This window comes from Penicillium concentricum (genome assembly GCF_028827145.1).
Source record: "Penicillium concentricum strain IBT 3081 chromosome Unknown utg000006l_segment0_segment0, whole genome shotgun sequence".
NCBI lineage: Eukaryota > Fungi > Ascomycota > Eurotiomycetes > Eurotiales > Aspergillaceae > Penicillium > Penicillium concentricum.
Genome location: NW_026622759.1, coordinates 3,776,347 through 3,801,009, shown reverse-complemented (window position 1 = coordinate 3,801,009; position 24,663 = coordinate 3,776,347). Strand labels below are relative to the sequence as shown.

Here is a 24,663-nt window from a genome sequence, read left to right as displayed (position 1 = left end):
TAGATCCTTCCAAATCTCCTTTTTTTCCATCAATGACCTCCCCTCTTCTGTCTGTTCCGGCCTATTCCACACCGAGACGTAATGGAAGGACTAAAGTGGAAAGATTGGATACGATAGTTACCATCTTAACCTTTCATCCGGCAGCTCTACTGTCTCCTTCTTATGGCTTGAAGGAAATTTGGCTGGAGTTATTGCCTGTAGGAGCCTTTTCCCGAAGATCCCAAAAGCCGAAGCGATCCCGCCAAATTGAAATATCTCGCTTTCCATCTGACTGAGTTTGAATCGAAACATCTTACCGTCAATTTCGATGATTCTTCAATTCAGATCGATGGATATCGAAATTCCATCATTCGCAACTTGGAAGAAGGATTCATCTTCCATTGTGATTGATACCTAGGAGCCCAAGGCTTGGCATGTTGCGTTGGAAGATGAACGCAAACGATTTGGCTATGACACATTGGACATTGCATCCTGAAAGCAACTTCTGGTCAAAAATTTTGGATTCATCAATAAGATTGTTGGACTTGGCCTGCCTAACAATGCCATTACTGCTTGTTCACGGGACGACCCGTAACCAAACCCCTTACCACCAACAACAATATTAAAACCCTGCTGGGCTCGTTCACGGAATTCTGGATGTGTATGTATCAGGCAAGACATTCCAGCGTCCTGATTTTGTTTCATGCCAATCGGAATCTCCGCAGGGGCCAGCTTGAAGACTACCATTAGCATTGGCACGCCACAAATACAAGGAAAGGATATACACGCACTGCATCCGTGTCGATGAAATCTCCCAGTCTTTGTACTTTGCCTTGGAGCCTTTTTTGTCAGTCTCTCTCCGTCTTTATCTGGTCGCTTTTTCTCTATTTTTTTCTGTCTCTGTGTCATGGCACTAGGATAATCGCCACAATCACATGGCTCAACATATTCCGGATCACTCTTCAAGTTTGCATCCAAATCTATACTTGCTGTCCTAAGACGGCTCCATCGGTGTAAATCAATCGCAGCAAGCAGATCACTGGGATCCACTAGCTTCATCTCAAAGGATGATGCTGCGACGGTAGCTGCAGATGCGAGATGACCAATCGACCCTAAATCAGTGGTGTTAATCCGCTATCCCATGACACTAAATGGTACTCTTTACCTTTTCCCATCCGGTTTTCGAAATTTCGATTCTGAGAGGAAATCCAGACCTCTCCTGCCGCGGCCTGGTCGACTGACATGCCGACACTAACTGCACCCGGGGATACCGATCTCAAAGCCTGCATCTGCGTATATATCGCATAACCCCAGTTCCCGTAGGCGATATTGTATTGGCATTGAACCGGGAACGACCTTTCTCTTCCCCTTTGCGGTAGGCTTTAGTCCTCTTTTCATTGCTTGTTCCATTACTAGAGCACCAATGATCAGATCTTCCTCCGTCGTAGTGCAGGCCCCGATAAAGCATCCGTTCAGCACTATTCCCTCTTCTTCTGTAACTGGAACCACGTCATCCGGCCTGGGATAACGTGCTATAAAAGACCCCACATTTGTAAGGTCGATCTCATGAACTGCGGCATACTTCGCATCGGTATCGGGTTTGAAGTACGTCGTGGGGCATTTGTATTGAGCAAGTTTGCGTCTATTGATGAAATTGTGGGTAATCTTATCTGGCACAAATAGGTCAGTAATGCCACCAAGTTCCTGTCAGACATTAGTAAATTTGACCCAACTGATTTATGGCTATGACATACCGCGGTCATATTTGAGATTGCGAAGCGGGTATCAAGGGATAAATGCCTGACTGCTGGGCCTGTGAACTCCACAATTCTATCAGATGCTGTAGTATTCCGTTTTGGCACTTGCAAGATGTACAAAATGACATCTTTACCTCCGATCCCTGGCTTTGGTGTTCCAACCAGGCGTATATTGATGGCTTTCGGGACTTTGAACCACGTTTCCCCAGTAACCAAAGGCAAAGTAACATCCGCAGCACCCAGTCCAATTGCGAGACAGCCTACTGCCCCTGATGGACATGTGTGTGAATCTGAGCCAACGACCAGCATTCCGGGTTGCGCGCGCTCTCGGTAGAATTCAGTGTGGAGAATAGTGTACTTTATAGGTGTGATTCAGCAATTGGAGTAAGTACAAAAAAAAAAAAACTGGAAAAACGGACGTTCATGCCTTGGTATTCCGTCATTTTGAAAGTGTGCTTCGCTCTCTCGCTTCCACTGATCAGCGCCTGTACTTGAGGTAGTTTGTTAACTCTTGGATCAACAACATGGTCCCCAGAAAGCCAGAAGCGATCATTTCGGAATATTCCAGGTTTTCCCAGCAGATTATAGGTGCTTTCCATTCCCTTGAGACTCACAATTAGCCCGCATCTCACGGTTCCTCTGAAAGCAAACCTACTGCCCAAGACACCTCAGATGCAAGTACCCAATCAACACAAACACGAATTATGTCGCCTGGAACCACAAATCCTCGGTGGTTTAAATCATGCATCGCAAATATTTATTCACTCGTAGTCATTCCTCGGCGGCCTTCCGGCCTTTGTGTTAGAAGGCAAGGGATTGATTTTTCTCGGTCGGCTGAATTGAGTGATTCCAGCCACGCATCCACAAGGAACAATATTTCCGATTCCTGTTGCGTTGTGAAAGAATCTTGCTTATGTATTCCTAGGCCCCCTAACATGGTTGGCTGGTAGCAAATCCCAAGGACATCGGTCAGGACATCGGTCAGGACATCAGCCTCCCGTTGCTTCGTATTATCGGTGCGAAGGATTGTTGAGATATACTCCAGGTCTTGTAGAGCAATGTTTGGAATGGAAAGTTTCTGAAAGTCCAAATGGAGAGGTTGCCAATCCTGCCTCAGAACAAGTGGCGCAAATGGGTTCAATCATACTGACGATCTGGAATGTCTATATATATTCCCCGGGTCTGTTCTAAAATTTGAACCAATTGGTCGAGGGTTGATGGATTGCCTTCAGGCATCGTTCCTGGTCGATACTTTCCAAGTATTCTAGTAGCTGTGAATGGGCCAATGGGTCTTAAATATTAGTTCACTGTTATACAGAGGTTGCACTGTTTTATTGGGCAGAAGATACACCGCTCTAAAACGGGTACTGCAATACCGAACGAACCTTGATGTGCAGATTACATACATTGCCAAGGTTGCGTTTATGGCGGGGTCCATGCTTTGCCGCATAGCAACTCTCGGAAGAACAACACAACTCGTCTATTGCGATACCAATGTCGGCCCATGGAAGCATCACGAGGTAGTCGAGTCGAGGCTATTGTCATTTTAAAGGTAGTACCAGTCTAGCAAATTGGTCAGATATTCCATTAATAGGGAGTTTCTAAGGTGAGGTATTTTTTTTTTCGAATTTGACCAGTCAGTATATAGTTATAGAGGGTTCACAAGTACTTTAAATTGCACAAATACGGAGTGTATATTGTATATGTACATCTCATATTGAGAATACAGAGTATACCCGTGGACCCTATGAAAGGTGAATAAACCAATAGGAGATCCAGGGGAAAGGTGAGAGTTCTTCCGTGTGGGGCACGGGACCAGGTTCCAAGGTTTGACGAAGTTACCCAGTTAGGGAAAGCGTCAAGAGGTTGCACTTTCCTTAACCAATCAGAGATCTTCTTGTGGGAAAAAGTCAAAAAAGATCCATGGATGACCCGGGGGTCCATGGGTTATGTAATATTAACGTTTCCAATGTTGATCTCTCTAGTGTTCCACGAGTTTATTCTCTTCTCTCTCTCTTTCCCCTATACTCCCCCCATTGTGTTTCTTCGGGCTCCAGGTATATATATATATATATATTTATAATGAAAAATATGGAGACCATCGCGGTAGATCCAGACTTGTACCCTCCTGAGTGTGCTTATAGCCCCGATGACTGGCACTCGTGAGTTTGCATGTGATTGTTTGGATATCTTGTACTTCATTCCTTACGCCGCATTAGGGAGACAACCTCGATTAAATCATCAATATATCGTGGGTTGATGGACAATGGGAGGCGGTAAGGACTTCACAGGTTAGATCACTTGGTGATATCTGACAAGAGAATAGATATCAATCCCTTTCAAACAAAGAATATTGGTATGCGGTTGAAATGTCACACAAGAACATACATATACTCATTTCTTGATAGTGTCCCGTCTGACGAGCAACAATTTGAGACCTATGAGGCAGGGTACATATTCCAATCCTAGTCCAGGACACGCCCCTGATCATCGTGGCAGACATATCGTGGATCTCATCATGGATTCGGATCAACCCAATCCACTGTTTCGGTCACCGATCGGGACCGACCGAGAACGCCCACTACAGGTTCTCGATATTGGAACCGGAAAGGGCACTTGGGCCATGTACGCCGGACTGTTCCGACCCCAGTGAAAATGTTAAATACTTATCATTCATAGCGATGTCGCTGATATGTTCCCGAATGCGACTGTCCGAGGAGTTGACCTTTTCCCCCTCCGGTCACCTGGATGCCACCCAATTGTGTCATCGAGGTCGATGATGTGCTACAAGAATGGACATGGCGCGAACAATTTGATCTGATCCATATGCGCAACATGATCGGATCATTTGACTCTCTCGAGTGGGATCGTGTCTACCAGCACTGCTTCGAGTACGTTATAGACCCGAGTTGTCTTGGAGCCAGTCTAATTGTATAATAGGAAAATGGCCCCTGGTGGGTGGATCGAGCAGATTGAGGCTGGCCCTTTTATCACAAGTGACGATGGGAGTCTCCCAGCCGACAGTGCTTTGTCCTCGTGGGGTCCACTTTTACAAACGTGCGGTGATCGCGCTGGTCGCTCTTGCGATATCGTCCTCACCATGTCGGAGAGCATCAAGAACGCAGGGTTTGTGGACGTCCACGAAAAGGTCTACAAATGGCCAATTGGGCCATGGCCCAGGGACCAGAAATTCAAGGAGGCAGGTATGGTCAATTGCCAGCACTGGATGTCTGGTATGGAGGGGTGGTGCATGTGGCTGTTAACGAAATTTGGAGACCCCGAGCCGTGGACTAAGGAACAGGTTCATGTATACTGTGCCAAGATACGCAGTGAACTCAAGAACCCTTATTTCCATGCTTATCACAAAGCGTAAGTTCTGATTTGTAGTGTTGAAGCTCCTCATCGACTGACCAGTACAGGAGAAGAGTGTGGGCTCGCAAGCCGATGCCTGGTGAAGTCCCGCCTAGGTCATCAGCATCCAGCTCCAGCACTGCTAGGGCAAATTCATGAACTCAGCCGAGCGTTCACTTGTCATATGATTTACTGAGCATTGGCAACTCCGGCGTCCTCGTTCTTCGCGGGTCCTCTCGGGGATCTGTTTGTTTCTTCGCTTATGTATATATCATGTCCGTCACGAAGTAGCTGTTTTCTTTTTGTCACAATACTCATCGTCCCTCTCCCCATTTGCTGCATTCTAACTTCACCTATACAAGTGGTGGTAGTGCGCGTGTTTTACTTGATACTCTCTAGTAGGAAATAAGACACAAAAGCAAAAGCAAAAGCAAAACAACCCAGACGTGTGAGAAGGAAGGGTCTAGAACTCCAATTATAAAATATCTGTACAGCGCGGGGCGGAAGAGAGCAACGTGCTGAGTTTGATGTGTTATGAATACGCTTTTGAGACTTCACTCTGCGAGATCCACGGACCATTCCTTGCTCTGTCATTCTTCAACCAAATCAAAAGCCCTTAGGATATTAGGTGCTTGATGGCCAATTAAGGGCAATGGGAATCTGTATCGACCGTTAGGGGATTGGACAGAAAGCAGAATATCCTCTTTTATCGCCCAGTCGAATTTCTGGTGCTCCAATTGCTCCAGTTGAATAGGTATTTGAAGTGTTGGCACCGGTTGCTGTTTTCCTGCTGACCATCGCAAGGTCTCTTGAACCTCGACAACAAACGAGTACTTGGTAATACGGGCTTTGCCACCACTGCGGCGATGGTGCTCCCAGCAATCCACCGCGACGAGGTCAACAATGTGAGACACATGCAATCCACTTTCTTCTAGCGTTTCGCGTACAAGGGAATCGAGTAAGGTTTTGTCGGTTTCCAGCTCGCATGCGCCTCCGGGGCCCTCCCAACAGCCGGGCATTGAGTCTGTCAGCGCACGCTGGAGAAGAAGGATGCGCGGGGTGGGATCGGCATGAGAGAAAATGTAAGCGCCAACACCAAACTCTTCAAATTCAGGTCGCGCGGCCGCGAAGTCCTGGAGGGGGATGGTGAAGTATTCGAGATGAGGAGCAACAGTATAGGTCATCTTGGTTGGAGAGATGGATAGGAATGGAATCTTTCTTTGAGCAGTGCAGATGTTGAGTTTCATCTTCCCCGCCAAATACGAATACGCCTGAGTACCCAGCGGTATAGGCGCCAACTGCCAAAACCCCGATTCTAGTAAATAACGTAATCGGTAAGCGAGTCGGCCATGTAAGCCAGCCGGCCACCCAGTCTAACATACTAAGTTTAAATGGATATATCATAGCCACAACGCCATTAAATTAATGTAACTAAATTCATTTATCTATTTGGACATGTTTCTCTCCTATGCCCCGGCTGCCTACATATTCCACAGGCTCGCCCGGCCCGTATAGGTGGCTGTAAACCCTCCGATACCTGCTCACGATAGGTATTGATACGTGCAACTTGGGCCTCGAATGGTTCCCCACGTAGCTCACGAACCTCCTGGACTGAAAGATCTCCTTCGTGGACTATCGTCCTCGTAGACCGAGTCCGCTTTTGCTTCTGCTTCTCGTTGGCGGCGCGTAAATCGCTCACTTCTTTCTCAAGTAAAGCGGCGGACTGCATTGTGATTTGACAGGCTTTTAAAACCTTGTTTATCGCGCAATTTAGCGGGCTCGGAGGGCTCTTTGATCTAGCACGAAGTAAAGCTTTAATTGACGAAGCTTGCTTTTGTAATTGCACGTAGTTCGAGGGCGTTTTTGGGTCCCAATCGCTCCCCCTACTCGGAGGGGGGTCGGGGTTCGAAGACGGATATTTAGCTTCGAGATCACTCGATTAGGTGCAAAAGGTATTAAGCCAGCTGCTCCGAAGCTATTCTTAATAGTCTCCGATTTAAAAGCTTCGATTCGTGCGAGGGGGTATGCTTCAAGGAAGTCAAGTTTATCGATATGGTTGATCCCGTTCCGCATTTTCATTTCAACTAGCCGACCATATGATCGCTTTAACACAGCAAAACAACCGATATCCAGGGGTTGTAAAAGATGAGAGGAGTGCGGAGGCATACAAATTGGTATAACCTTATTTTGCTCGCAAATTTCATCGAATTTAGGGGTCAAATGGCTTCCATGTCCGTCGAGTATTAGGAGACGATACCCCCCTTCGTACGCGAAGAAGTGCTAGGAATAAAGAGCTTTTCAAGCCAACGAAGTCCAATTTCATCAGAGGTCCAACCGTTCGGACTAACTTCAAATCGCCAGTCATCCGGAAGGCCATCAAACCATGATTCAATAAAGACTTTGCCTTTAAAAATGATACACGGAGGGAGGGCCCAACCCGACGAATTTGTACACTCAATAGCAGTCACCCATTCGCGATTTCCAGGTTGTAAAAGCGAGCGCCGGCCGTAGAATTCGCTCCTTGTAATCACCTTCGCTGTAGCGATTAGCCCCATCGCGAAGCCGGTCTCATCGAAGTTATAAACGTCATCGGGGTGGATTCCAAATTGGAGGATTGTTTTTTGAACAAGATCGAACCACCCTTGGATGATTTTCGGGTCTTCGCACTTCGCACGTTCGTAATTATAGCGTCTCGAGAATCGGGATGAGAGGAGAGGGTGTCGTTTCACAAAGTTATAAACCCATTTTTCGCCGACCGAAATAACCGGGGTGGTTCCACGTTGTTGAAGTAAAAGGTTCGCCATTTCTCGTACAGTAGAAGGCCGGGGGGCAGATCCACGAGAGTCCATAGAGAGAACCCATCTTTGAAGAGATTCCTCTTCATATTCGGTCAATTTATGCGAATTTGCGCGACAAATCGCGCGATTTTGGTGGCCACGTAGTCGGTCTTGAAGTGTTGAACGTGGTATGTTAAAAACGCGTGCCACTTCGCGAATTGAAGAGATTTCTTTCTTTTTAAAAGCTTCAATAGCTAATAAAACCCTACCCTCTTGCTCTGCTGAATTGCTAGAGGATTGGGAGCGAATTGGTGGCATGGTGCGCGGTTGAATTGACTAAGTGCTAATCTATGGACGCGTTTTGGGCTGGGTGGCCGGCTGGCTTACATGGCCGACTCGCTTACCGATTACGTTATTTAATGCCTTAATGCCTGATTTGATCTAGTTATTGACCGCTTCTTACACCGCCCTATATAATGTAATGTAAATGATTCATCCAAAAATGAAGCTTTTCATCCCATACGAAGTGAGATATCTGGACTTTCTTGGACGAGTTGCAAGAGTCAAAATTGAAACTTTTGATCTCCATACAAATGGTAGTATCTGCATATTTAAGGACTTGCAGACGACCCAGAATATGGAGATGAAAAGCTTCATTTTTGATAGTTGTAAACGCTAGCAAGATCAGGCTACTTTGATAATAAAGGGAAGTGTCATGGTAATTCAGGTATTTTAATTCTTCTGCCCGTCTTTCATTCAGGCCGCCAGGCCAAAGCTAAGCATCAAAGCATCAATATTTACCAGAAATAGGGTTTTGGCAGTTGGCGCCTATACCGCTGGTACCTGAGCGTGAGTGAAACTGATAAACGATGAACGATAGAAAGATGAAAATAGAAATTTATAAGATAGAAGGCGGCAATATAACCTTAAGAGTATTGCCAACCCTACGGTTTGGGGCTGCGAAGTCTACTGCGTCATTGTATTTTAGACTATATATATATACATTGGAACTCGAAATCTATTTTCGTTTTAAATTTTCTATTCTTGGTAGTCCCATGGTCCATAATATTGATCATAGAGGTATCACAAAAAGGATTGAAGGGGATGATTTAATGATGGCCAAATGTGCAATATGGCAATATAAATCACAGAGTTGGTAGCGACTCAATGTCTTAGTTGAAGACAACAGTCTTGTGGCCGTTCAAGATCACACGGCGCTCTGTCACGTACTTGACAGCAGTGGCAAGCACATTGCTCTCCACGTTACTGCCGGCATGGGTCAGCTCCTTGGGGCTCATGCCGTGGTTGACCCGAACGACGTTCTGTTCGATGATCGGCCCTTCATCTAGATCACTAGTGACGAAATGGGCAGTGGCGCCAATGATCTTCACACCGCGGTCATAGGCCTGGTGATATGGCTTAGCACCCTTGAAAGAGGGCAAGAAGCTGTGGTGGATGTTGATAATGCGACCGGACATGGCGGAACACAGGGTTGGGGACAACACCTGCATATATCGAGCCAACACAATCAAATCAATGTTGTTTTGGCCCACCAATTCCAAAATCTGGGCCTCCTGCTGCGCCTTGGTATCCGCGGTGACGGGGAGGTGGTGGAATGGGATATTATAGGTGGCCGCGAGAGTAGCGAAATCCGGGTGGTTGGAAACGATTAAAGGCACCTCAATGCTCAGCTGGCCAGTGGATTGGCGGAATAGCAGGTCGTTGAGGCAGTGGCCAATCTTGGAGACCATGATCAGCACGCGGGGCTTTTTCACAGTGGGGTTGATCTCGAAGTTCAGGGAGAATGACTGGGCAGTGGGCTCGAACGCAATGCGCAGTTTCTCAAGTTCGGGAGTTTCATCTCCACTTGCAATCGCAAATTGTGTGCGCATAAAAAAACGCTCCGAGGCAGGATCACCGAATTGCGACGAATCGATAATGTTGAGGTTATTCTGCACGAGGAATGCAGTGACCGCGTGGACGATACCGGGACGGTCAGGGCCAGAGAGGGTCAAAATGAAGCTAGAAGCCATGTTAAATGAAACGGTGTTGAATCCGCTAATAATCCTTCAAATGTCTAAGAGAATATAGAGAGATTGTTTCTTTTTTTTTTTCGTGATTCCCACTTGCCGGTTTCGGCGATGACTCATCTGCCGGCATTACTTCCCACCTACCCCGGTGGCCGCCTAGTGGATCGGCTTTCACTTTGATCTTCACTTGATCTTCATTTGATCTTCACTTTGATCTTCACTTTGATTCTTCATCTCTTGCATACCTTTGGGACTTGGATTCAATTCAAAATGTTCAACTCAATAGTACAATAAATCGCCGAATTCTATAGTTGTTTCTCTAGCGCGAAAAAGCCACTCGGCACCAAAATTATGTATCCATCTCACTTACACCGGTGTCATAAGACTACAAATTGGCAGGCCTGTGCTCGGCAGTGAATTCTTGCTCGTGATTAAACTAAATTGCCTTGAATACGCTAATGCACTGCACCTAGCTAGTGCAGCCAACGCAAATTACCGAGAATTGGGGCGAAGTCTGCCCCCGCGATCTACTTCCTGCAGAATCCGGGGAGTGACTACCTGGTCACGGATCTGAGGTATTTTCCTAATCCGGATATGCCATGTTTCATTTTCTCCCCCACGTCAAGGCGTAGACGACATGGCGTTGTCCCTACCTAATTTGGAGGCTGGCCATTTAGCCGCCAATGGGTTTCAATTCGATCTAGTTGCATTGTAGGTGCCTAGTTTGGCGGTCAGCATGCACCTTTTCCCTTCAAGCGAGGGAATCTTCACAGCCAATTCGGTGTGTGCCACCAAGACCCAAGACGCCTCCTCCGAAAACCACTCCATCTACTGAAGCCCGTCGCGGGGTCTGGGGAACGCCCCCCGTGTCCCCGGAGTGTTTCTTGCACATCTCCATTGGGAAACTTGACATGTTATCGTCATGCGGTCATACGGACCGTAGAGCCGTAACCTGAAGCTCAATATGAATACCGTATCCCATTGGAATATAAAAGGACTCTATATCCAAGTGAGTCTCCAATCCCCCATCAATTCATCAAGATCTCAACCCGGTACACGTCGACATTGAACATCATGGCCTCCGCTCTCTCCTTCAAGATCTACAAAAATGCCCTGCTGTTGGCCGCCTTTCTCGGGGCTGCACACGCACAGCAGGTGGGCACAAGCAAGCCTGAAGTCCATCCTTCCTTGACTTGGCAAAAGTGCACTGCTGGAGGAAACTGCACTCCCCAAAGCGGCAAGGTTGTCGTCGACGCCAACTGGCGCTGGGTTCACAACACTGCCGGCTACACCAATTGTTACACTGGTAATGACTGGGATAAAACTATCTGCCCAGATGATGTCACCTGTGCCACGAATTGTGCCCTAGAAGGTGCCGACTACCAGGGCACTTATGGTGTTACGGCCAGTGGCAGCTCTTTGCGGTTGAACTTCGTCACCCAGGCGTCTCAGAAGAACATTGGCTCGCGTCTCTACCTGATGGCGGATGATGACAAGTACGAAATGTTCCAGCTGCTCAATCAGGAGTTTACCTTCGATGTCGATGTCTCGAACCTTCCCTGTGGCTTGAACGGCGCGCTTTACTTTGTCTCCATGGACGAAGATGGTGGCAAGGCACGATACCCTGCCAACAAAGCCGGTGCTAAGTACGGTACCGGTTACTGTGATGCGCAATGCCCCCGTGACCTCAAGTTCATCAACGGCCAGGCCAACGTTGAAGGCTGGGTGCCGTCTCCCAACGATGTCAACGCTGGTACTGGTAATTACGGCTCTTGCTGTGCCGAGATGGATATCTGGGAGGCCAACTCAATCTCCACTGCATTCACGCCCCATCCCTGCGATGACCCAGCCCAGACTAGGTGCACTGGAAGTTCCTGTGGCGGAACATACAGCAGTGACCGCTATGGTGGTACTTGTGACCCTGATGGATGTGATTTCAACGCCTATCGCATGGGTGACCAGGCTTTCTATGGTCCGGACAAGATTGTTGATACCACCTCCCCCTTCACTGTGGTCACTCAGTTCATCACTGATGACGGTACCTCCACCGGCACCCTCTCGGAAATCAAACGCTTCTACGTGCAGGATGGCAAGGTTATCCCCCAGTCTGTGTCGAAAGTCAGCGCTGTCGCTGGCAACTCTATTACCGACTCCTTCTGCAATGCTCAGAAGTCCGCCTTCAAGGACACGGACGTCTTCGCTAAACATGGCGGCATGGCCGGCATGGGGGCCGGTCTTGCGGATGGCATGGTTCTGGTGATGAGTCTCTGGGACGACCACTCGGCCAACATGCTGTGGCTCGACAGCACCTACCCGACCGACGCCTCTTCCACTACTCCCGGTGCTGCTCGTGGTAGCTGCGATATCTCCTCTGGCGACCCTGTCGATGTTGAAGCTAACCACCCCAACGCCTACGTTGTCTACTCCAACATCAAGGTTGGTCCTCTCGGTTCGACTTTCGACTCGACCGACCCAGGCTCTGGCACTACCACCACCAAGGCCACAAGCACCACTACTTCCACCACCACTACCAAGGCAACCACTACCAAGACAACCACCACTACTACTACCACTACCACTGGAGCGAGCACCACCGGCGCTCCTCACTTTGCGCAGTGTGGTGGAGCTAACTGGACTGGTCCAACCACCTGTGTCAGCCCCTACACCTGCGTCAAGTCGAATGACTACTACTCGCAGTGCTTGTAGATAGGCCATCCTTAAGAGTTGAGTGGAAAGTTGGAGAATGGGAGAAGCTAAAGACAAGAAGCTTAGGAACTGTTGGATCAATTTGTCTCTGTTAGATTGATAGTTTTTGACATTATTTTTTGAATTTAAGAGTTTCCTTTTGTTGAAATTGAAATCCGTCTTCCTGTTTATTTTCTATTCTCTAGTTCTAATTCTCTTTTGTCTTTGGTCTTATTCTACATGATCACCCCGTAGTATGATCACCCCATAGTAGACTTCTACACCCTTCCTTTCCTCATATACAGTTCTAAACTGTATAAACTGTCCACAATATCATATTATGCTTCATATGATCTCATCTATTTGCCTTTTCGAACAGTCTCTTTTGTCCATACATTATCCACCTAGATACAACCATATCCATTGTTATTCTTCTATTCCCATCAGTATCGGCTTCCAACTAAATTCCGTCATATTGAAGGAATTAAGAACAAGGATGATTTATCCGGCTCCCGTGAATAACCGATGGCCGTTGGACTCCAATGTCAGCACTAAGGAATCTTACAAGTCCTGCACGGCATATCCCATATCCCCAGACCCAGTTGCATGTGGTGGCGCTACCTTGTTCATTTTGGAGGAGGCCAGAAACCGGAGGCTGCTCCGACTAATCAAGCCACGTTTATTTCACCTGCACGTTGGGCGCTTCCCTCTTTCTGAGTAGACGCTAAGATTATATGGGCTGACTTCATGCAACTAGTTCACATCTGGTGATTTCGTGGGGAAATTGCAATTTGCGGGGATTATTATACCGAGGTCTGGGGAAGAAAAGAAATATCTACATTATCTAGTATATAAAACTTTGAAACTACATAGCAATTAGCAATCAAGCATTATGATCAGGGATTGTATGCGAACTCCTCTTAATGCTGTTGATCATCTCCTGTTTAGTTGGTGTTTTATCCCACTATATTCTTCTAGTTCTGGTACTATTAATCTATTTGAATAAGGGTCTATCACCCCTGTCAATCTTACCCCCAATATTATTCCGGTGAGTATTATCTCCGTTAGACTCGGATGTATCACCTGAAAGGAGCTAGGTATTCTGACAAGCGTCGCTTGGCCTTTCTGTAATATCTACTAATTTATTATATTATATTCATTATATTCACTTTCCGCTGTACCCGTATATTCATTCTTCAGGTTTTACGCCTCCAGCGCCCACGTAATCTCAAATCTCCGACATTCCAGCCACCAACCTTACTTGTGATGCCGTGCCGAATCCGGAATACATTCTTTTTTTCTCACATATTCTTCAGACTTGTTCTAACTCGGGTGGCGGTCCGCAAAAAAACCGAATCGAGAACTTGAAGATTCACGTTCTAGGCTAAAGTGTTTTGCACAAAGCTTCACAGTTTTCAGTCCTAAGGCCATTCATGATCAGGGAGTTAGGTCCTTGTCGTTATTGTCTTATTGTTCATTGTAACTTGATATAAATCGCATTTGACCTCCCGATGAATTTCCATTCCATAGCATCCTCGAGAAATATCACCTTTCCAAAATGCGGTATACCTCTTTGATTACCATAGCTGGCGTCACAGGCCTGGTGATGGCAGCACCACCCTCCCTATCGAAAAGGGCATCTTCCTTTGTTTGTATGAAGTGTAACAATCCTGGTGTAAGCTGGATATCTGACCAGGTCGTGGATAGGGTTCGGGGCAAACGAAGCTGGTGCAGAGTTTGGGAGTGGGAACATCCCAGGAGTACTGGGTACCGATTATATTTGGCCATCGACCTCGGCCATTCAAACTCTGAGGAGTGAAGGGATGAACCTATTCCGCGTTGCCTTCGCGATGGAGCGGTTGGTTCCCGGAACTCTGACGTCGAGTCCCGATCCGACCTACCTGGCTGCATTGAAAAGTGTATGTGTCGTAGCCTTCCGCACATAAAAGACTGATGCCAATTTTACAACAGACTGTCAACTATATCACGTCGAGCGGTGCATATGCTGTTATTGATCCTCACAATTTTGGAAGATAGTAAGTTCTATTGCATTGCGTGGAGTATTCATCTGACAATAGGTAGTTATGGCAACATCATCACCTCGACTAGTGACTTTGCAGCATTTTGGAAGACGCTCGCATCGGAATTCGCGTCAAATGATAAGGTCATCTTTGACACAAGTGAGATACACTATCCCAGCACTAAAGCCGTACACTAACTTTGTAGACAATGAATTCAATTCGGAAGAGCAAACCCTGGTGTTGGACCTCAATCAAGCTGCTATCAACGCTATTCGAGCTGCAGGAGCCAAGTCACAGTACATTTTCGTCGAGGGCAACTCGTGGAGTGGCGCATGGACATGGCCAACTGTCAATGACAATATGAAAGCCTTGACAGATCCACAAGACTTGATTATTTACGAGATGCACCAGTATCTTGACTCTGACGGTTCCGGAACATCAGAGACCTGCGTTAGCTCAACCATCGGTCAAGAACGAGTTGTGGCTGCCACAAAGTGGCTTAAGGACAATGGCAAGAAGGCCTTCTTGGGTGAATTTGCCGGGGGTGCCAATTCTGTCTGCAAAAGCGCCGTGACAGGTATGCTCGATCACTTGCAAGCGAACAGCGATGTCTGGCTTGGGGCGTCCTGGTGGTCCGCTGGACCATGGTGGGGAGACTACATGTACAGCTTCGAGCCTCCTTCCGGCACAGGCTATACTTACTACATGAGTCTCCTGAAAAATTATTTCCCCGGCTCAGGTGGCTCAGGTGGAACAACCACCGCAGTCACTACCACCACTTCCACTACAACCGTCGCTACTACTACCACAACCACAACCACAGCTGGGCCAATTACCACCGGCGTAGGTCACTATGCACAATGTGGTGGATCGACCTGGAATGGGGCGACTACTTGTGCCAGCCCGTACACCTGCCAGAAGCAGAATGACTACTACTCGCAGTGCCTGTAGGTGAATCAGGGGAGCAAGAGGGGGTATAAGTTCTGGGTTTCAGTTGAGATCTTTCATTGCTAGTCCAATTTTGATTCATCATTTATTCATTATCCAAATCCTCTATTTACACACTTGTAGTGGGTCTAAGAATGTTGCCCATATCATTTGTCAAGAGTCCACTTGTGTTGCAGTAATATTTCATTTGACAGCCATCTCCCTCTCACCTGCTATAGAGTGGCGACCAACTCATCCACGCTCTTCATCTCACGAGCATTGTTCTCGCCGACGTCCAGCGCAACCAAGAACCGACTCACGCAGTTATAACCGGCGATGCCGGTGGTGAGCTCCACAATCTCCCGGTCATTGTACCCAACCTTCTTCAATTCAGCAAAAACATCATCTTCAACTTTGATGGTGCGAGTCATCTGGTCGGTATAGCGCATAACCGCCCGCTGTTGTGGAGTGAGTGTGCTACTCACAAGCCCAGCAATGTCCCCCTCGGCGGTGCAAGGCAGTGTAAGAGCAGCGTGCAATTGATCCGGCTTGATGCCACCTTTCAGAGCCAGTGGAGCGTGAGCATTCCATTCGTAGATAGCGTTGTTGAGTACGGCGACACGACAGACTGCCAACTCCATGACACCGGAGTCGACCAAAGTACGCGATCGAATAGCTCCGATGAAGCTGTTCCAGCCATCGGCAACAGGTGGGCTGTGGAGGAGGGACAGGTCAAGCGGAATCAACGGACGAGGGTTTCTGCGCTCCGCGATGCGAGCATAGATGTCGGCGGTGTCGGGGGGTGCATCGACAGGCGGGGTGGAAGGAGCGTAGGGCAGACGCATGGTTCGTGTATGATTGATTCCGATTGATTTGAGGGTATATTTGAGGATGGTGAGTCTACGTTTAAACCCGTACATCAGAGTTCGGTTTCAATATTTTCTTCAATTAACGTCGGAATCGCGGGGTGGTCGGGGGAGACATTGTTGATGCCGACGGCAAATGTCTTACCCGCCCATGTGGGGGAGTGTTTCTCCGGGATACCGTGCGAAATGTCTACTGTCCAGTATACAGAAGAGACCAGCCAAATGACTGATAAATGAGATAATATATGGAGACAGACCACATAAAACACTAAATCTAGTTGAGGTTTCCTCATTGGTATGTATATTATAGATATATATATATATATATCTAGGACTCCTCGAAACAACCAACTTAGGCACGTTGGATAGACGCATATACACCACTGTAGGTAAGATGCCAATGGACATAATGGCATGAGATTGCTAATACTTTAACTATAATTAGTTCAAAAATTATGGAAATTGTTTTGTGATCTTCTAGCCTTACTGTAGATGTGTACCCCGGATTACGGGAGCACCTTCGAAAAGGGCCTCCACAGAATTGACTAGTTTCAAATTACATTCATATCCACCTAACATGCTCTACAGTGTACAAAATATGTAGAATAATCAAAGATAAGGCAAAAAGTCGTGATCCCAACATCGGCATTGCAGTATAACACACTCCCGCGGGGTGCCGCCCCTCGATGCCGATATCCTCTCCCATGTGGATAACTTCCTTTCTTCTTTGTACATGATCTGTTCTGTCTTTTCACGGGCATCTGCCTTCTCTCGGTCATTTTCTCACTCCTCAATCGCCAATATGAAGCATCATTTGATGGTCGGTACCTGGACCGCCCCCGGGCGCATCTATACCGTGCAGTTCGATGATGAGGCCCTCACGCTAGAGTTGGTCAAAAAGACCGAGATTCCAGAAGCGGAGCCCATCTCATGGATGACCTTTTCTCACGATAAGAAGACGATCTATGGCGCAGCTATGAAGAAATGGAACAGTTTCGCCGTCCATAGCCCAACAGACATCGTTCACCAAGTGTCGCACCCGGTTGCTGGTCACCGTATGTCCACAATCCAATTCCAATTCCATTTTGCTAACCCTCTCGTTTGTTTCGCGCTAGCTTTGGCTCCCAGCAGTGAGACCAACACTCGTGCTATCTTCGTGCTTGCCGCCCACAAGGCTCCCTACAATGTTTACGGCAACCCTTTCTACAACCACGCCGGGTACGGCAACGTGTTTTCTGTCAAGTCCGACGGAGCTCTAGACAGCAACATCCAGAACTATGAATATGTTCCCAACACTGGTATCCACGGCATGGTGTTCGACCCCACGGAGACCTACTTGTACTCCGCCGATCTCACGGCCAACAAGATTTGGACGCACATCAAGGATCCCAAGACGGGTGAATTAACACTGGTGGATTGCCTCGAGGCTCCTGATGCTGGTGACCACCCCCGCTGGGTCGAGATGCACCCAAGCGGCAAGTACCTGTACGCGTTGATGGAGGCGGGCAATCGACTGGCAGTCTACGTGATCGATGAGCGCACCCACAAGCCAGTATTCACCCACATCACATACCCATTACTGCCTTCCGGTGAGTGTGGACAAAACGCGACCGATGGTCAAATGGCAACTGATCTCTTTTCATTTAGGTCTTCCCCCACGCAACAAGTATCGCGGAGATGTCACTTTTTGCACCAAGGGTGGAGAATACCTTTTCGCCACTACTCGATCCAACCATTTCGATGTGACTGGCTATATCACCGCGTTCAAGCTCGGCTCGCATGGCGAGATCGAACGTCAGCTCTTCATTAATCCGACCTCAACTAGTGGTGGTCACTCCAACGCCGTTAGTCCTTGTGATTTCAGTGACGAATGGCTTGCACTTTGCGATGACCAACTTGGATTTGTTGAGATGTACCGCTGGCGCGACGAGAAGTTGGCACGCGTTGCGCGTGTGGATATTCCCGAGCAAGGATTTGGTATGAATGCTATTTGGTATGATTGAAATTAGATACAATATACCAATATATCAATATACCAATATGTAAATCATAAAGTACTTATAAAAACCGAAAAGGGAAATATCGGCAGTCAAGTTCGGGTTTTATCTTCACCCGGATGAGGGGCAATTCTGAGAGTGCCGATATATATTTTTTATAGTCTTGGGTATCTTAGACATCTTGAACATCTTAGATCTCCTTTGTCTTTTAGATTCTCTTTTTTTTTTTCTTAATCAACAAAGCCTTCACAATGCCAACTCCCGGTCTTCTCTATGTGACAATGCAGCCCAAGGGCTCACTGCCAGATACTCAGTTCCATGACTGGTACAACACTGAACATGGACCTCTGCGTCTGCGTTTGCCCTTTGTCACTAATGGTTTTCGATTCCGTGCCACCGATGGAGAACAACCTGAATATGTGGCTTTATACGATATTACCGATATGGACGAGTTGACTCGCGAGACCTACTTGGATCTAAGAACCGACTTGATTAAGACCGAGCGGGAGAAGAAGACTATGGCTCAAATCGATGTCGGCCGTTTCCTGTACGATCTAGTGGATGAGCGCAGTGACCCCAACTTCCGCCCGCTAGAAGATCGAGCCGATACAGATGCCGAGACCCGGGGTAGTGTCCTCATCGCCGTCCGAGTTGCCACTCACCCCGACCCCACCAAACAAGCTGACCTGGAAAAATGGTATCGCGAGGAACATTTTGAAATGCTCTCCCGTGTGCCAGGATGGCGCCGGAGTCGTCGTTTTGTTACTGCGGCGATCGATTCCGCCCCGCGCGAGTCGTTGGCTCTTCACGAGTATGCTCCCGTCAATGGTCTTGGAGGCGATGCTCACAAAGCCGCCATGAATACCTCATGGGGATCGCGTCTCATGAGCGAGGTGGTCACCTCCAAGAAGCGTCGCGTATATGAGTGGTATTACACCTTCGGCCCTGCTCCCCGTGAGCTCACTTCGCTAGCTGCCCCGGATGTCATTGGACCTTGGAACTCCAATGATGGCCGTACTCGCACATTTCCCTCGACCGTCCGCCCGGCTGTCGAGTCGTTCGTCACTACTTCTGATGGTGTTGAAATCCCCTACCGACTGGAGGGCAGCACTGACCCTTACGCGCCTGTGGTCGTGCTGAGTAACTCCATCCTGGTCAACTGGAACATCTGGGATCGTTTCGTTGACGCCTTCTTTGCTCATCAACAGAACCAGCGTTACCGTGTCGTGCGTTATTTGACCCGAGGCCGACACTCGCAGAGTGGTGAGCAGCCTGTCAACATCGATGTGCTGGCCTCTGATCTGGCTACATTGCTGGAGGCTTTGCGTGTGCCTCCCAAGGCCGCTCGTTTGATCGGTGTCAGCTTGGGTGGTGTGACCGTTTTAAATACTTCTCTCCTTCACCCGGAGCGTGTTGGGGCTTTCATCGCGTGCGACACCAACTCCTCCGCCCCTGAATCTAACCGTAAGGCATGGGGTGACCGTGTCGCCATCTGCGAGAAGGAAGGCTCTACCGACCCAGAGACCAAGGAGCCCATTGTCGGCGAAGAGTTGGCCGAGGTCACTACCCGTCGCTGGTTCGTGCCGGAATCATACCAGACCCAGCCCGAAGTCCTTGCCGCCGTCAAGGAGGCTGTGCGCACCAACAGCTTGAAGGGATTTGCCCACAGCGTACAGGCCCTCTGTGCCTACGATATCCGTGAGCGCATGGCTGCTGCCACTGTGCCAGGTCTATTTGTTGCTGGAGCCAATGACGGTGTCCTGCCTCAGACAATGCAGAAGATGGCGGCGGATCTACGTGGTGGCGCCGATCTTAAGATCATCGACCGTGCTGGACACCTGCCCATGGTGGAGCAGCCTGTGGCATTCGCGGAAGTTGTGACTGAATTCCTCGGCAAAATTGATGGTTGATTGCATTTCTATGGGTGTGTAGATAGACTTTGGTTCCCTGTATACCCTCTGATGAATATGTTCATTGAGCATTCACCCGACATGGCCGTATCTTCCCTTCAACTGCTTGTATGGAGTATTACTCCGCAGACCGAATCGCGACTTCGGATCCAATGTGTATGTGTGGGCAGAGGCTTCAAATGATCTCCTTTCCAGAACTTTGATTGTATAGTAAAGCCTGTTGACAAGTCTGAATCTGAATCTGTCTCGAACGAATGTGGTATGGCGAGCGAGGGTGCCTCATGTGGACGATCGGTGTGTATTTCGAAGTACTAGATCAACTGCGTGTTAGAAGTCAGACTGAGATTTCAAATATTGAATGAAAGATAATAAAATAACCCAGTGTATCATCACAGTATGAAAATGAAGAAAGGAGAGAGAAAAGTCGAAGAGCTCAATAATTCGGCAGACGAAGGCGGCCAAGGGCGAAATTCAGCTTTGCGGGGGAAACCTGCACTTCCTCCTTTACATTCCTTCTACTTGTACTTCACTCTCTTTCGCTATTTCTCTTTAATTCTTTTTTTATCATGCCTGAGAGCAAGATTCCTCAACCGGGTCCTGCCAAACTTAAGCGCAATGCCGGCCCCGACGAGTGGCTGGAGGCAGCGAAGGATTGCAAGTATCTATCGGAGCCACATATGAAGCAGCTGTGTGAGATCGTGAAGGAATACATGATGGAAGGTAAGTGCAGTCTAGCATGGACTCGGTTTATCCATTCTAACTGTGTTTTACAGAATCAAATATCCAACCAGTATCGACACCTGTCACAGTCTGTGGTGACATTCACGGTCAATTCTACGATCTCTTGGAACTCTTTCGAGTTTCTGGGGGTATGCCTGATGGCACAGAACTGGACCCCCCGAAGACATCTCCCTCCGTGATTACCTCCGCCGATATCGAACCCCCCTCAAGCATTTCAGACCCTAAAATTCGCAAGAAGCTTCGCGGCCCCAACGTGAACTCCAATGATGAAGAGGAAGATGCGAGTGCACGAAGCCGCTCCGCCAGCGGTACACCCGAAGATCTCCAGTTGAACCGTAACTTTGTATTTTTGGGTGACTACGTGGACCGTGGATATTTCAGTCTGGAGACGTTAACGCTTTTACTTTGCCTCAAAGCTAAGTGAGTGACACCTGAAGGATGGAAGTGTTCACTGCTGACTCCAACTAGATATCCCGATCGAGTCACATTGGTTCGTGGTAATCACGAGTCGCGCCAAATTACCCAGGTATACGGTTTCTACGAAGAATGCTTCCAAAAATACGGCAGTGCGTCAGTATGGAAGGCATGCTGCCAGGTTTTCGATTTCATGACATTGGGGGCCATTATTGATGGCAAGGTGCTCTGTGTGCACGGTGGTCTGAGCCCTGAGATTCGCACATTGGACCAAGTCCGCGTGGTAGCCCGCGCACAGGAGATTCCCCATGAGGGTGCCTTTTGCGATCTCGTGTGGTCTGACCCAGACGATGTGGAGACGTGGGCTGTCAGTCCTCGAGGAGCAGGTGAGAATCATATTTTTCCTTCTTGAACACACATAGCTGACAATTCTAGGATGGTTATTCGGAGACAGAGTGGCTGATGAGTTCTGCCATGTTAATGATCTCTCGTTGATCGCACGCGCTCATCAACTGGTCAACGAGGGCTACAAGTACCACTTTAACAACCAAAATGTCGTCACCGTGTGGAGTGCGCCAAACTACTGCTACCGATGCGGGAACCTGGCCTCGGTCTGTGAAATCGGAGAAGATCTCAAGCCCACCTTCAAGCTGTTTAGTGCAGTCAGCGATGACCAGCGGCATGTTCCAACTTCGCGGCCAGGGCGCAGCGAGTACTTTTTGTAAGATTTGATGGTTCTGTACCGGCGCTGGCGTTCGGTTTGGTATTTGGGCGGAAGGATGAGCATTATATAATGATTTAGACCAGACTTAATGATGCATATGCCTTGTGTTTGGATATGAAGAAACCAAATGGGATCAAATGAAATCAGATACTCCATGAAATTTGAATAGAACCGGCATTCCGAAAACATGTCTCCCGATCAACCCAGGGTAAATTAAACGTGAAGTTCGCAATATCAAAACGGCAGTGAGAGACATCGATTCAGAGACTGCCGAGGCTTTCCAGAAGTGTCGTCCCATCCCCCTTTCGGAACGCATCCCGAGCCCCCCGGAGCTCATCCCGGGTCACATCCCGGATTCACCATAAAAGACCCCGGATATACTAATTACGCTTATACATTTGAACAATGGAGAAAGTCGATGTGCTCATTTGCGGTAGCGGGTCCGCCGGTCTTTGCGCTGCCACCTGGCTCGCCAAGTATGGGGTGCGGTGCAAGATACTTGAACGACGGGGTGGCCCTATGAAGATGGGTCAAGCCGACGGTGTGCAATGTCGCACCGTCGAGATCTTTGAAAGCTTTGGAATTGGAGAAGAACTTCTTCGTGAGGCCTACCACGTTCTAGAGGTCAACTTCTGGGCCGATGATGGCACAGGCGCAATCAAGCGGACAGGGCGGACGGCGGATACCCAGCCAGGTCTATCACACCAACCTCACGTTATTCTGAATCAGGCACGTATCAATGGGCTCCTGATTGAGCTGATGCAGAAATATAATGACCAACAAATCGACTATGGCTACAATGTGACCGATGTCAAAGTTGATAGCGCCTCTGCCGAGGATCAGAACGCCTATCCGGTCAAAGTCACTGCGGAAAAGGACGGAAAGACAGAAGTGTTTGCAGCCAAATATGCACTGGTAGGTGCCCATTAACCTTTTGGAAGATTTGAACACTTTCTGACTCGACCATCAGGCTTGTGATGGTGCACACAGCATTGTCCGGAAAGCCCTTGGGTACAAAATGATTGGAGACAGCAGCGATGCCGTCTGGGGTGTTATGGACATGGTGCCACGAACCAATTTCCCTGACATTCGCAAGAAGTCTACTATCCGCTCAAAATCAGGAAATATCTTGATTATTCCCCGTGAAGGCGATAGTGACAACCTGACAAGGTTCTATATTGAACTTGCCCCAGGAACCAACCCGAAAGAGGTGACGCTGGAAAATTTGCAGGCCCAAGCACAGAACATCTTCTATCCTTATAAGGTAGACTTCGTGGAGACAGTCTGGTGGTCAGCGTACGCCATCGGCCAACGTCATGCCGATTTCTTCCACAAGGATAACCGGGTCTTCCTCGCTGGTGACGCTTGCCACACTCACTCCCCAAAGGCCGGGCAGGGTATGAATGTCAGCTTACAGGATGGCTACAATATTGGCTGGAAGCTCGGTGAAATTTTGACTGGTCTGGCCAGTCCCTCACTTTTAGAGACTTACGTCCTAGAACGTGAAAAGGTGGCTATTGATCTGATTAAATTTGATCGTTATTTCTCCAAGTTGTTTTCTTCCGGGGCCTCGACTTCTCCTGCCGAGTTCCAAGAAGGCTTCATCAAATCTGGCAAATACACCGCAGGCTTAACGGCCAAGTATGAGGTCTCACCTATCACCTCTGCGTTAGAATCGACCAAGCTCGCTTCTAATGTGGCCGTTGGTATGCGATTACCCAGCGCACAGGTCGTGCGATTTTGTGACTCTAAACCTCTACAGCTCATGAAGTCTCTCAAGTCGGATGGTCGGTGGCGCATCGTCGCCTTCATAGGCGACCTGACTGTACCAGAAAACCACTCAAAGCTCAACAAGGTCTGTTTTGTCACCATCGTTATGTTACCTGGGCCTTAGCTAATCCATTATATAGTTGGGGGAATACTTGAGCGCGGCCGATGGGCCTGTCCACACATTCACCCCGAAGGATCAAGATATTGACAGCCTCATCGAGACCATTTTGATCGGACATGGACAGCGTCATGGTGTTGAGTTGGAGCAGATCCCCGAGTGCTTTTACCCAGTCTCTGGGAAAAACCAAACAAGAGGTGCAGATACTCTGATTTCCAATATTTCCACCGTCCCTAACCTATTAGATCTACACAAAATTTATTACGACGACAAGAGTTACAATGACGGTCACGGCAATGCATACGAATATCTCGGTATTGACCCGGCACAAGGTGCTCTTATCATTGTTCGCCCAGATCAATGTAAGCAAATACCTGGTCGTGAGATATTTACATATAACTGACACTTTCGCGCCGCTAGATGTGTCTGCTATTATGGGTCTAGGTGACTGTCCTGAAATCGGCAAGTTCTTTGCTGGGTTCCTCAAACGCCAAAAGTAGGTTGAGTTACCACATATGTGGGGAAGGAAATAACAGCTAAATGGCATGTACATCAGGGGCACAAGTTCTACTCCAGCATACAGCCCAGTTGGTAGC

General features: G+C 48.2%; 12 protein-coding genes across 12 annotated transcripts; 8 read left to right on the top strand and 4 right to left on the bottom strand.

The window, feature by feature from the left end:
- Window positions 1-1,230: 1,230 nt before the first annotated feature.
- On the bottom strand, window positions 1,231-2,179 carry N7517_011696 (uncharacterized protein; the record flags this gene model as incomplete). Its single annotated transcript, XM_056729419.1, has 3 exons — window positions 1,231-1,683; window positions 1,734-2,093; window positions 2,156-2,179. 3 exons carry the CDS (start codon window positions 2,177-2,179, stop codon window positions 1,231-1,233), a joined length of 837 nt encoding a protein of 278 aa, XP_056575234.1.
- A 1,639-nt stretch (window positions 2,180-3,818) lies between these two features.
- On the top strand, window positions 3,819-4,389 carry N7517_011695 (uncharacterized protein; the record flags this gene model as incomplete). Its single annotated transcript, XM_056729418.1, is given in 4 exon segments — window positions 3,819-3,898; window positions 3,956-4,012; window positions 4,028-4,186; window positions 4,236-4,389. The coding sequence occupies 4 exon segments, from the start codon at window positions 3,819-3,821 to the stop codon at window positions 4,387-4,389; spliced, it is 450 nt and encodes a 149-aa protein (XP_056575233.1).
- Window positions 4,390-4,484: 95 nt separating this feature from the next.
- On the top strand, window positions 4,485-5,246 carry N7517_011694 (uncharacterized protein; the record flags this gene model as incomplete). Its single annotated transcript, XM_056729417.1, has 3 exons — window positions 4,485-4,627; window positions 4,677-5,105; window positions 5,156-5,246. The coding sequence occupies 3 exons, from the start codon at window positions 4,485-4,487 to the stop codon at window positions 5,244-5,246; spliced, it is 663 nt and encodes a 220-aa protein (XP_056575232.1).
- A 431-nt stretch (window positions 5,247-5,677) lies between these two features.
- Window positions 5,678-6,271, bottom strand: N7517_011693 (NUDIX hydrolase; the record flags this gene model as incomplete). The annotated part of the gene is made up of 1 exon (XM_056729416.1): window positions 5,678-6,271. The coding sequence occupies one exon, from the start codon at window positions 6,269-6,271 to the stop codon at window positions 5,678-5,680; it is 594 nt and encodes a 197-aa protein (XP_056575231.1).
- Window positions 6,272-9,036: 2,765 nt separating this feature from the next.
- Window positions 9,037-9,897, bottom strand: N7517_011692 (formyltetrahydrofolate deformylase; the record flags this gene model as incomplete). Its single annotated transcript, XM_056729415.1, has 1 exon — window positions 9,037-9,897. One exon carries the CDS (start codon window positions 9,895-9,897, stop codon window positions 9,037-9,039), a length of 861 nt encoding a protein of 286 aa, XP_056575230.1.
- A 1,071-nt stretch (window positions 9,898-10,968) lies between these two features.
- cbhB (putative 1,4-beta-D-glucan-cellobiohydrolyase) lies at window positions 10,969-12,600 on the top strand (the record flags this gene model as incomplete). Its single annotated transcript, XM_056729414.1, has 1 exon — window positions 10,969-12,600. The coding sequence occupies one exon, from the start codon at window positions 10,969-10,971 to the stop codon at window positions 12,598-12,600; it is 1,632 nt and encodes a 543-aa protein (XP_056575229.1).
- Window positions 12,601-14,137: 1,537 nt separating this feature from the next.
- egl2 (putative endoglucanase) lies at window positions 14,138-15,551 on the top strand (the record flags this gene model as incomplete). The annotated part of the gene is made up of 5 exons (XM_056729413.1): window positions 14,138-14,231; window positions 14,287-14,498; window positions 14,551-14,615; window positions 14,662-14,759; window positions 14,806-15,551. The coding sequence occupies 5 exons, from the start codon at window positions 14,138-14,140 to the stop codon at window positions 15,549-15,551; spliced, it is 1,215 nt and encodes a 404-aa protein (XP_056575228.1).
- Window positions 15,552-15,760: 209 nt separating this feature from the next.
- On the bottom strand, window positions 15,761-16,372 carry N7517_011689 (carboxymuconolactone decarboxylase family protein; the record flags this gene model as incomplete). Its single annotated transcript, XM_056729412.1, has 1 exon — window positions 15,761-16,372. One exon carries the CDS (start codon window positions 16,370-16,372, stop codon window positions 15,761-15,763), a length of 612 nt encoding a protein of 203 aa, XP_056575227.1.
- An 823-nt stretch (window positions 16,373-17,195) lies between these two features.
- N7517_011688 (lactonase family protein) lies at window positions 17,196-18,396 on the top strand (the record flags this gene model as incomplete). The annotated part of the gene is made up of 3 exons (XM_056729411.1): window positions 17,196-17,448; window positions 17,509-17,982; window positions 18,041-18,396. The coding sequence occupies 3 exons, from the start codon at window positions 17,196-17,198 to the stop codon at window positions 18,394-18,396; spliced, it is 1,083 nt and encodes a 360-aa protein (XP_056575226.1).
- A 245-nt stretch (window positions 18,397-18,641) lies between these two features.
- N7517_011687 (putative alpha/beta hydrolase) lies at window positions 18,642-20,300 on the top strand (the record flags this gene model as incomplete). The annotated part of the gene is made up of 1 exon (XM_056729410.1): window positions 18,642-20,300. One exon carries the CDS (start codon window positions 18,642-18,644, stop codon window positions 20,298-20,300), a length of 1,659 nt encoding a protein of 552 aa, XP_056575225.1.
- A 566-nt stretch (window positions 20,301-20,866) lies between these two features.
- Window positions 20,867-22,180, top strand: sitA (TOR signaling pathway phosphatase SitA; the record flags this gene model as incomplete). Its single annotated transcript, XM_056729409.1, has 4 exons — window positions 20,867-21,020; window positions 21,074-21,461; window positions 21,510-21,841; window positions 21,891-22,180. The coding sequence occupies 4 exons, from the start codon at window positions 20,867-20,869 to the stop codon at window positions 22,178-22,180; spliced, it is 1,164 nt and encodes a 387-aa protein (XP_056575224.1).
- A 404-nt stretch (window positions 22,181-22,584) lies between these two features.
- On the top strand, window positions 22,585-24,567 carry N7517_011685 (putative phenol 2-monooxygenase; the record flags this gene model as incomplete). The annotated part of the gene is made up of 4 exons (XM_056729408.1): window positions 22,585-23,094; window positions 23,150-24,034; window positions 24,090-24,429; window positions 24,488-24,567. 4 exons carry the CDS (start codon window positions 22,585-22,587, stop codon window positions 24,565-24,567), a joined length of 1,815 nt encoding a protein of 604 aa, XP_056575223.1.
- Between the last annotated feature and the right edge of the window lie 96 nt (window positions 24,568-24,663).